This window comes from Oncorhynchus mykiss, chromosome 5 (genome assembly GCF_013265735.2).
Source record: "Oncorhynchus mykiss isolate Arlee chromosome 5, USDA_OmykA_1.1, whole genome shotgun sequence".
In the NCBI taxonomy this organism is placed as follows: Eukaryota; Metazoa; Chordata; class Actinopteri; order Salmoniformes; family Salmonidae; genus Oncorhynchus; species Oncorhynchus mykiss.
In genome coordinates this window covers 840,566-852,500 of record NC_048569.1, presented here as the reverse complement: position 1 = coordinate 852,500, position 11,935 = coordinate 840,566, and the positions used below count along the sequence as shown (strand labels likewise).

Sequence of the window (11,935 nt, the reverse complement as noted above, 5' to 3'; positions counted from 1 at the left end):
AGAATGGACAGACAGACAGACAGACAGACAGATCTCAGGCAGACAGATCTCAGGCAGACAGAGGGAGGAATGGACAGACAGACAGATCTCAGGCAGACAGATCTCAGGCAGACAGAGGGAGGAATGGACAGACAGACAGACAGGCAGACAGATCTCAGGCAGACAGAGGGAGGAATGGACAGACAGACAGACAGGCAGACAGATCTCAGGCAGACAGAGGGAGGAATGGACAGACAGACAGACAGGCAGACAGATCTCAGGCAGACAGAGGGAGGAATGGACAGACAGACAGACAGGCAGACAGATCTCAGGCAGACAGAGAGAGGAATGAACAGACAGACAGACAGGCAGACAGATCTCAGGCAGACAGAGGGAGGAATGGACAGACAGACAGACAGGCAGACAGACAGATCTCAGGCAGACAGAGGGAGGAATGGACAGACAGACAAACAGGCAGACAGATCTCAGGCAGACAGAGGGAGGAATGGACAGACAGACAGACAGACAGACAGATCTCAGGCAGACAGAGGGAGGAATGGACAGACAGCTAATTTATTTTTCTTTCAGAACAACAGAGCATCAGCTGCCACAACAGTCATCCAACGATTCCCCAGAGACTTTCTCTTCGTGGTCGAATGTAGAGCAGATCTGTCCGGACTGTTTTGTAGATGTTCTAGAGGATTCTAGGACAGCACCAAGCCTCGTCTTTTTAGGGTTATGATGACTGGCCCTCCTATTGGAATATTAGGGATTTCTGTGTTGCTCAGATCCAGGATCATCTGACGATGACCCCCCTCCTCCTCTTCCCGCTGTGCCATACAGGGTCCCCCCCTCCTCTTCCCGCTGTGCCATACCGGGTCCCTCCCCCCTCTTCCCGCTGTGCCATACAGGGTCCCTAGAGGCTCTGTACCAGCGCTCGACCCCAGATGATGCACTGAGCGCTGCACTAAATATGAGTCTGACTGAACTAGCACTGAATGAATATGCCCCCCCAAGCTCAGAGCTAGCCACTCAACAAAGACTAAAAATAACCCAGAAAAATAACAATTTCCTCAGGGAACTAACCTGGGCAGTAGTCCTTTCTCATACTAGTCAATCCCTCCATAAACAACTGTTGTAATGTGCTGTATGGTTGTGGATGTATGGCTGTATAGTGACGGGGTTACTGGTAGCTTGAGAGGTGTGAACTGCTTGTGTAGCTTCTACAGCTTGAGGACAAATTTCTTCTCAAGCTTCCCATTGTCTGTGTGTGTGTGTTTGCATTGATACATCAGCTTGCCTGTACACATTGTTGTGGACCTGGAGTAGCTTTGAGGGCAATCGGTCAGAGGAGTGGCTAGACTAGAGAACTGCTTGGATTGGTCAGAGGAGTGGCTAGACTAGGGAACTGCTTGGATTGGTCAGAGGAGTGGCTAGGCTAGGGAACTGCTTGAATTGGTCAGAGGAGTGGCTAGGCTAGGGAACTGCTTGAATTGGTCAGAGGAGTGGCTAGACTAGGGAACTGCTTGGATCGGTCAGAGGAGTGGCTAGACTAGGGAACTGCTTGGATTGGTCAGAGGAGTGGCTAGGCTAGGGAACTGCTTGGATTGGTCAGAGGAGTGGCTAGACTAGGGAACTGCTTGGATTGGTCAGAGGAGTGGCTAGACTAGGGAACTGCTTGGATCGGTCAGAGGAGTAGCTAGGGAACTGCTTGGATTGGTCAGAGGAGTGGCTAGGCTAGGGAACTGCTTGAATCGGTCAGAGGAGTAGCTAGGCTAGTGAACTGCTTGGATTGGTCAGAGGAGTGGCTAGTGAACTGCTTGGATTGGTCAGATGAGTGGCTAGGGAACTGCTTGGATTGGTCAGAGGAGTGGCTAGACTAGGGAACTGCTTGGATTGGTGGAGGCTCCTGGGGAGGGTTGAGGCTCCTGGGGAGGGTTGAGGCTCCTGGGGAGGGTTAAGGCTCCTGGGGAGGGTTGAGGCTCCTGGGGGGTTGGAGGCTCCTGGCGGCTGTGGAGGCTCCTGGGGGTGTGGAGGCTCCTGGGGGGTGTGGAGGCTCCTGGGGGGGGTGGAGTCTCCTGGGGAGGGTGGAGGCTCCTGGGGGGGTGTGGAGGCTCCTGGGGGGTGTGGAGGCTCCTGGGGAGGGTGGAGGCTCCTGGCGGGTGTGGAGGCTCCTGAGGGGGGGTGGAGTCTCCTGGGGAGGGTGGAGGCTCCTGGGGGGGGGGGGGGTGGAGTCTCCTGGGGAGGGTGGAGGCTCCTGGTGGGTGTGGAGGCTCCTGGGGAGGGTGGAAGCTCATTATAATGGCTGGAATGGGGTGAATGGAATGGTATTGAACGCATGATACCACTCCATTATTGTGAGCCAATCTCTCCCCTCAGCAGCCTCCAGGTAGCTTAGCGGTTAGAGAGGTGAGCCAGCAGCCTCCAGGTAGCTTAGCGGCTAGAGAGGCGAGCCAGCAGCCTCCAGGTAGCTTAGCGGCTAGAGAGGCGAGCCAGCAGCCTCCAGGTAGCTTAGCGGTTAGAGAGGTGAGCCAGCAGCCTCCAGGTAGCTTAGCGGCTAGAGAGGCGAGCCAGCAGCCTCCAGGTAGCTTAGCGGCTAGAGAGGCGAGCCAGCAGCCTCCAGGTAGCTTAGCGGCTAGAGAGGCGAGCCAGCAGCTTCCAGGTAGCTTAGCGGCTAGAGAGGCGAGCCAGCAGCCTCCAGGTAGCTTAGCGGTTAGAGAGGCGAGCCAGCAGCTTCCAGGTAGCTTAGCGGCTAGAGAGGCGAGCCAGCAGCCTCCAGGTAGCTTAGCGGTTAGAGAGGCGAGCCAGCAGCCTGTCATTATGCATTTGAACCCCACAACAACAGTTCCGCCCAGTGTTGGGTTAAAAGTAGAAGCCACATTTCGTTTGGACTTTGTGTGTAACTGACCAATAAAGTGATCTTTATGTTATTTTAATCTTGTGTGGTTGCGTAATCCGTACGAGATGGCCGTATAACTAGGCAGTCTTGTGTCTGCTCTGCTCTCGTTGTTCCTCAGAGCTAGTAGACATGCTCACTGGACCGTGTGAGCAGAAAGAGACAGAAATAATCATCACAGCTCAGACTAGCCTCTACCTCTGTCACATGATTGGAGAGCAGTCTGTTTGACTTGGTTTATTATGCCTCTTGGGGGATGGAGGGGTACAGGGCATTTGGAAAGTATTCAGACCCCTTTACTTTTTCCACATTTTGTAACGTTACAGCCTTATTCTAAAATGGATTGAGTAGCCCCCCCCCCCCCCCCTCATCAATCTACACACAATACCCCATAATGATATCACAATACCCCATAATGACATCACAATACCCCATAATGACATCACAATACCCCATAATGACATCACAATACCCCATAATGACAAAGCAAAAACAGTTTTTTAGGCATTTTGAAAAAACTGAAATCACATGTACATAAGTATTCAGACTCTTTACTCAGTACTTTGTTGAAGCACCTTTGGCAGCGAATACAGCCTCAAGTCTTCTTGGGTACGACGGTACAAGCTTGGCACACCTGTGTTTGGGGAGTTTCTCCCATTCTTCTTTGCAGATCCTCTCAAGCTCTGTCAGGTCAGATGGGCAGCGTTGCTGCGCAGTTATTTTCAGGTCTCTCCGGAGATGTTAGATCAGGTTCAAGTCTGGGATCTGGCTGGAGTCCTCAAGAACATTCAGAGACCTGTCCTGAAGCCGCTCCTGCGTTGTCTTGGCTGTGTGCTTAGGGTCGTTGTCCTGTTGGAAGGTGAACCTTCGCCTCAGTCTGAGGTCCTGAGCGCTCTGGAGCAGGTTTTCATCAAGGATCTCTCTGTACTTTGCTACGATCATCTTTCCCTTGATCCTAACTAGTTATAGTTGATTTTGATTGTAGCCTGTGGAAAGTTGTCCCACTCCTCTTCAATGGCTGTGCAAAGTTGCTGGTTATTGGCGTGAACTGGAACACGCTGTCGTACACTTCGATTCAGAGCATCCCAAACATGCTCAATGGGTGGCATGTGCTCAAGGGCACAACGGCAGGTAATGGCATCTAGGATTTGATACCAATAACCCTCCAGTTGCCAGTTTACATCCCGCCAGATTGTCTTCCCCATCAGAAGTTTTCCCCCGGGATTCAAACTGGCAACCCTCCGATTGGTGGCTAGCCTCTCTAACCGCTAGGATACCCGCCAACCCTCCGGTTGGTGGTTCGCCTCTCTAACCGCTAGGATACCTGGCAACCCTCCGGTTGGTGGCTCACGTCTCTAACCGCTAGGATACCCGCCAACCCTCCGGTTGGTGGCTCGCCTCTCTAACCGCTAGGATACCTGCCAACCCTCCGGTTGGTTACTCGCCTCTCTAACCGCTAGGATACCTGCCAACCCTTCGGTTGGTGGCTCGCCTCTCTAACCGCTAGGATACCTGCCAACCCTCCGGTTGGTGGTTCGCCTCTCTAACCGCTAGGATACCTGCCAACCCTCCGGTTGGTGGTTCGCCTCTCTAACTGCTAGGATACCTGGCAACCCTCCGGTTGGTGGCTCGCCTCTCTAACTGCTAGGATATCTGGCAACCCTCCGGTTGGTGGCTCGCCTCTCTAACCGCTAGGATACCTGGCAACCCTCCGGTTGGTGGCTCGCCTCTCTAACCGCTAGGATACCTGGCAACCCTCCGGTTGGTGGCTCGCCTCTCTAACCGCTAGGATACCTGGCAACCCTCCGGTTGGTCTTTCCAATGTTCTCCTTCTGTTAAGTACTTCTGTTAACCTCTAGTGCTTTTGATGTGTAGTGGGGGACCCCCAGCTGAAAAGATCTGAGACTTCCTTGGAGGATTTATTTGACCAAAGAGCCTGTTGGGGTTTCAACAGTCGTGACACGAGTGAGTTGTAGGGGCTCCATTGCCTTGGTAACAACTCCTCCACAGAAGGTTAGCTTTTCTCCTAATGACTGAGGAAAATGTCAACTTTTTTTTTTCAAGGAAAAAAGGCACAAATGGCTTACTCTTTAAGATGGATGGATGATAATAGGAAGTTCTGGAAAATGTGCTGTTTAATCACAATGAAAATAGTAAACGTCCCACTCCAACTGCTATAAGGCGTTATCTGGTTGAATGTTCCCATTGAGTTTCCATCTGCGGCCTGTTCAACATCTGACACTGGCCGATATGGACAAATTGCAGTATTTCTAACAGAAGACATGTAAAAAGCAGATGCATGACCATGGTAGCAATTGAAAGAGAACACTTACATTGTTGAAGGTTATGTTCATTTCATATTTACTGTACTTTTCACAGCCGTTGTTGATAACGAAATCTGAAAATACTCTGGATACATGCGCTAACATAATAAGAGTATTCATGACTTCAACTAGAAGGAGCTTTTTGGAGCTCCTAGCTTTTCCATTGAGGAACTGAAGCACAATTGTGTTTTTTTTATTTGGGATGCAGCCCTGCGTCCCCACCATCAGTTACTGTGGTTGTTAACACATCCCTGTGTCCTCACCATCAGTTACTGTGGTTGTTAACACAGCCCTGCGTCCCCACCATCAGTTACTGTTTATTGTTATCGCAATCCAAAAACGTTCCATTTTAAATCGTAGTCTGTGCCAGGTGGGCATAATATTGCCAAGATGGCTAGCTAAGTAATAAAGTACGATCTTACGGTGTTAGGCTTTCACAAGGCACGAGCCGTTGGTCATTTTGGAGTACATCAAATGGAATCGTGAGTTCAATCAAGTGTTCTGCGTGGAAAAAAATGTTTCACAAAACAATTGTCTCATTCTGTTTAGGACAACCCAGGGTATAACGCATTTTTGTTGTTGTTGACATTTCACTTTTATTTAACTAGGCAAGTTGGTTAAGAACAGATTCTCATTTAGAATGACGGCCAAACCCGGACGACGCCGGGCCAATTGTGCTCCGCCCTATGGGACTGCCGATCACGGCCAGATGTGATGCGTCCTGGATGTAAATCCTTGTAACTATGGATACAATATGTGAAGTCACATTTGGCCTCACGGGTGTGTGGTTTGCTTGTAATGACATCAAAGCGGTATTTATTATAATCCTCAACGTCTCATCGTTCAGAACACATCGACTCCTCTCCATTTACAGAATTCCTCTCTCAAGACAACAAATGAGGAAAAGTTGTCCAATTAGGGGAGAGGGATGGGGGAGCGTCTTGTCGCGCACGGTGCTCACTCTCAGAGCGTCTGTCAGTCTAAACCCATGCTGCGCTGCAAAGCCAAGAGCCTGAGTTCTGACGTAATGTACAGAATGTTACTTTACAGTGACAGCGTTCCAATTTAGGCACGTATCAATGATAGAATCTGCCATTTTCAACCCACATACGGGATGACAGAGCCTGAGTGGAAAGGACAACCATAGACAGGATGTTTGAAAGGCTGGTGTTGACACCAGGGGTGTGACCTTGACCTCTAGAACCTGAAGGCTGCTGTTAACACCAGTGGTGTGACCTTGACCTCTAGAACCTAAAGGCTGCTGTTAACACCAGGGGTGTTAGTACTAGTGGTGTTAGTACCAGTGGTGTGACCCTGACCTCTAGAACCTAAAGGCTGCTGTTAACACCAGTGGTGTGACCTTGACCTCTAGAACCTAAAGGCTGCTGTTAACACCAGTGGTGTGACCTTGACCTCTAGAACCTGAAGGCTGCTGTTAACACCAGTGGTGTGACCTTGACCTCTAGAACCTGAAGGCTGCTGTTAACACCAGTGGTGTGACCTTGACCTCTAGAACCTGAAGGCTGCTGTTAACACCAGGGGTGTGACCTTGACCTCTAGAACCTAAAGGCTGCTGTTAACACCAGTGGTGTGACCTTGACCTCTAGAACCTGAAGGCTGCTGTTAACACCAGGGGTGTGACCTTGACCTCTAGAACCTGAAGGCTGCTGTTAACACCAGTGGTGTGACCTTGACCTCTAGAACCTGAAGGCTGCTGTTGACACCAGTGGTGTGACCTTGACCTCTAGAACCTGAAGGCTGCTGTTAACACCAGGGGTGTTAGTACCAGTGGTGTTAGTACCAGGGGTGTGACCCTGACCTCTAGAACCTGAAGGCTGCTGTTAACACCAGTGGTGTGACCTTGACCTCTAGAACCTGAAGGCTGCTGTTAACACCAGTGGTGTGACCTTGACCTCTAGAACCTGAAGGCTGCTGTTAACACCAGTGGTGTGACCTTGACCTCTAGAACCTGAAGGCTGCTGTTAACACCAGGGGTGTTAGTACCAGTGGTGTTAGTACCAGTGGTGTGACCCTGACCTCTAGAACCTGAAGGCTGCTGTTAACACCAGTGGTGTGACCTTGACCTCTAGAACCTGAAGGCTGCTGTTAATACCAGGGGTGTGACCTTGACCTCTAGAACCTGAAGGCTGCTGTTAACACCAGTGGTGTGACCTTGACCTCTAGAACCTGAAGGCTGCTGTTAACACCAGGGGTGTGACCTTGACCTCTAGAACCTGAAGGCTGCTGTTAACACCAGTGGTGTGACCTTGACCTCTAGAACCTGAAGGCTGCTGTTAACACCAGGGGTGTTAATACCAGTGGTGTTAGTACCAGTGGTGTGACCCTGACCTCTAGGGTAACTTAGTCAATGGAAGCTCTCTAACGATTATAATAAGTAAACCATCTGATCCACAGTGGTGTTAGTACCAGGGGGTGTTAGTACCGGGGGTGTTAGTACCAGGGGGTGTTAGTACCGGGGGTGTTAGTACCGGGGGGTGTTAGTACCGGGGGGTGTTAGTACCAGGGGGTGTTAGTACCAGGGGGTATTAGTACCAGGGGGTGTTAGTACCGGGGTTGTTAGTACCGGGGTTGTTAGTACCAGGGGTTGTTAGTACCAGGGGGTGTTAGTACCAGGGGGTGTTAGTACCAGGGGTTGTTAGTACCAGGGGGTGTTAGTACCAGGGGGTGTTAGTACCCGGGGGTGTTAGTACCAGGGGGTGTTAGTACCAGGTGTCTACTGTCATATTAATAAGACATCTGTCACTCTCCTCTTTTTTTTAAATATTATTAGAACAAATTTGAATAAAAAAACATGAATTATTGATTGTCATATGTACAAATTGATGAAGTTAGAACATTGTCCAAAAAAAGCTTTATTTACTCATTTATTTACCAATAAATGCAAAGATCTTGTCCAGCTTTTAAAGATGCCTTCCTCTCTATGTTCTTCCAGTCCCCTTGGCCCCAGAGATGGAGGTAGGGGACTGTCTGGTGTTAGACAACACGGTGTTTGTAGCCTGGAAGATGCCAGTGGAGGACAGCAAGATAGACCACTACATACTGGAGTACAGAAAGACCGACCACGAAGGACTGCCACGCATCAAAGACCAGCGGTGCTGGGAGGTGGTGGACAACATCAAGACCACAGAATACTCACTGTCGGGTACAAAACTGACAGTTGAGGCCTACTGTAGCCTGGGCCCAGATCTGTTTGTGCCAACTCCAATGGCCATTGTCATGACACTTTAAAAAAAAACTTTTTTAAAATTTAATTTAACCTTTATTTATCTAGACAAGTCAATTAAGAACAAATTTTTATTTACAATGACGGCTTAGCAACAGTGGGTTAACTGCCCTGTTAAGGGTCAGAACGACAGATTTGTACCTTGTCAGCTCTGGGAATCGCTCCAGCAACCTTTCGGTTACTGGCCCAACGCTCTAACGAGGGGCTACCTACCGCCACTTGGCAAAACAGCACAAACAGATCTGGGACCAGACTAAGACTGTACTGTCTTCATGTATCTTCCTGTGTTTTAAAACGTGAACAGTCTTGCTTTACCTAAACCTTTGTAACTTTTATCAAAGTGTAAAAGCTTGTTTACCTACAGAACATTATGAACCAATGCAGATAATATGCTACTCGTCCCCCAGGTTTAAAGTTTGACTCCAAGTTCATGAACTTCCGGGTACGAGCATGCAACAAGGCAGCAGCTGGAGAATACTCGGATCCAGTTACCCTGGAAACCAGAGGTAAGACGCTTAGTTACCCTGGTAACCAGAGGTAAGACGGTTAGTTACCCTGGAAACCAGAGGTAAGACGGTTAGTTACCCTGGAAACCAGACGTAAGACGGTTAGTTACCCTGGAAACCAGAGGTAAGACGGTTAGTTACCCTGGAAACCAGAGGTAAGACGGTTAGTTACCCTGGAAACCAGAGGTAAGACGGTTGCACGATGTTGTCTTTAATTACGTAGTCATTCCAATATTGATATAAAGTTATTTGACTAAAATGTTTTGCCCGACAACAGAAATGTAAGAAAATGCCTGCTATATCTTGTGTTTGGTTAGTTGATTGTTTGATTCCCTTCCCAGCGTTTAACTTCGGTTTCGACTCATCGTCGTCCCATCTGAACCTGAAGGTAGAGGACAGGACTGTGGAGTGGGATCCCCAGGGAGGCAAGGGGCTGGAGAGCAAGGTCAAGGGCAAGGAGAACAAGGGCAGGTGAGAACTGAACTGGAACAAGGATGTGTCTAAAATGGATCCCTAGGCCCTTGTGGAGATCTGAGAGGATTTGATTGGTATAACGCAATATGTAGACACTTCGACTAAGCCAATCAGAGAGAAAGAGGGATCTATTACCATATTGACTGCACCTGTCAAATCCTCTTAGCTATCAAAATAGGATTTAGGGTCTAGGGATTCATTTGGGATTAGGCCTAATCCTGATTTTACCTGGAACTCCCTTTGAAATAGCCTGGTCCTAGATCTGTGCGATATCTTTCCAATTTCTATTCACATTTGGTGTGACAGGACACACACAGGTCTGGGACCAGGCTACCATTCAACTGCTTTTTCTCCCACATTCTTCTTTCATTAGTTCTCATGGGCTGTGTTTCCACAGGACACCCTTTATCTGATTGGTCAAAAGGCCAATCCACTTGCAGCGTTGTTACTACAGACACTGTCTGCCAAGTTGAGATCTCATTTCCTCAAGTGATAGAAGTTTTACAAGCTGCAGTGTTGATACTCTTAGAAGAGGAGGCTCCGTCGTAAAGGGCTACATCCAGCTGGCTACATCTAGCTGGCTACATCTAGCTGGCTACATCCAGCTGGCCACATCTAGCTGGCCACATCTAGCTGGCTACATCTAGCTGGCTACATCCAGCTGGCTACATCCAGCTGGCTACATCCAGCTGGCTACATCTAGCTGGCTACATCTAGCTGGCGACATCCAGCTGGCTACATCTAGCTGGCCACATCTAGCTGGCTACATCTAGCTGGCTACATCTAGCTGGCTACATCCAGCTGGCTACATCCAGCTGGCTACATCTAGCTGGCTACATCTAGCTGGCTACATCCAGCTGGCTACATCCAGCTGGCTACATCTAGCTGGCTACATCCAGCTGGCTACATCCAGATGGCTACATCCAACTGGCCACATCTAGCTGGCTACATCTAGCTGGCTATATCTAGCTGGCTATATCTAGCTGGCTACATCCAGCTGGCTACATCCAGCTGGCTACATCTAGCTGGCTACATCTAGCTGGCTACATCTAGCTGGCTACATCCAGATGGCTACATCCAACTGGCCACATCCAGCTGGCCACATCCAGCTGGCGACATCTAGCTGGCGACATCTAGCTGGCGACATCTAGCTGGCGACATCCAACTGGCTACATCCAACTGGCTACATCCAACTGGCTACATCCAGCTGGCCACATCCAGCTGGCGACATCCAGCTGGCGACATCCAGCTGGCGACATCTAGCTGGCGACATCTAGCTGGCTACATCTAGCTGGCTACATCCAGCTGGCTACATCTAGCTGGCCACATCTAGCTGGCTACATCCAGCTAGCTACATAATTTATTTTTTGCTAATAAGCCTAGTTCATCCCCAAGAGAATCCAAAATATAAGCTTGTTATACTCCAATGTTTGTAAACAAAAACTATATCGTCTCATAATATGGTTAAACGTATCAGTTTGATACCATGGATGGTCAGTCCTTGTGTCCATAGCTCTGTCTATACATGTGAGAGTGGTTACATTTCTCCAGCTCCGTCCCTCAGCTTTTTACCGAAACAGGGGCGGGGAGGACACTTTGTTATTGTTTCAACTGCGGATGGCCCCATTTTAATAAATAGAGAATTCATAGTTCCCGTAGTAGTCTCTGGACTGTCTGGACATCTACACAGGGTTCGTTTACTCAGCTACTGTGTAGAATTAGTGTTATTTAGTGCTAATGGAATGGAACCCCTTGTAGTGTAGCTCCACCGTGACTCCCCCACAATGTCTTCGTTTTAACCAGCTGATTATTGTTACTTTGTGTTCGTCAACAGTGCTCATTTTACCAATCTGAAGAACATGTCAAGGTGACCATGTGTGGTCTACCTGGATGTAGCATTGGGCTACCTGGATGTAGCATTGGGCTACCTGGTGGTAACATTGGGCTACCTGGATGTAGCGTTGGGCTTCCTGGATGTAGCATTGGGCCAGCTGGATGTAGCATTGGGCCAGCTGGATGTAGCATTGGGCCAGCTGGATGTAGCATTGGGCCACCTGGATGTAGCATTGGGCTACCTGGATGTAGCATTGGGCTACCTGGATGTAGCGTTGGGCTACCTGGATGTAGCATTGGGCTACCTGGATGTAACATTTGGCCACCTGGATGTAGCATTGGGCTACCTGGTGGTAACATTGGGCTACCTGGATGTAGCGTTGGGCTTCCTGGATGTAGCATTGGGCCAGCTGGATGTAGCATTGGGCCAGCTGGATGTAGCATTGGGCCAGCTGGATGTAGCATTGGGCCACCTGGATGTAGCATTGGGCTACCTGGATGTAGCATTGGGCTACCTGGATGTAGCGTTGGGCTACCTGGATGTAGCATTGGGCTACCTGGATGTAACATTTGGCCACCTGGATGTAGCATTGGGCCACCTGGATGTAGCATTGGGCCACCTGGATGTAGCATTGGGCCACCTGGATGTAGCATTGGGCTACCTGGATGTAGCATTGGG

General features: G+C 49.5%; 1 protein-coding gene across 3 annotated transcripts in view; it reads left to right on the top strand.

The window, feature by feature from the left end:
* LOC110523091 (FSD1-like protein) overlaps window positions 1-11,935 on the top strand; it is an 89,092-nt gene that overhangs the window by 57,946 nt on the left and 19,211 nt on the right. For all 3 annotated transcript variants that reach the window (XM_036976578.1, XM_036976577.1, XM_036976576.1), the window contains exons 7-9: window positions 8,153-8,362; window positions 8,851-8,949; window positions 9,291-9,420. In XM_036976578.1, coding sequence (XP_036832473.1) covers window positions 8,153-8,362; window positions 8,851-8,949; window positions 9,291-9,420 — 439 coding nt within the window. The remainder of the gene's footprint in view (window positions 1-8,152; window positions 8,363-8,850; window positions 8,950-9,290; window positions 9,421-11,935) is intronic.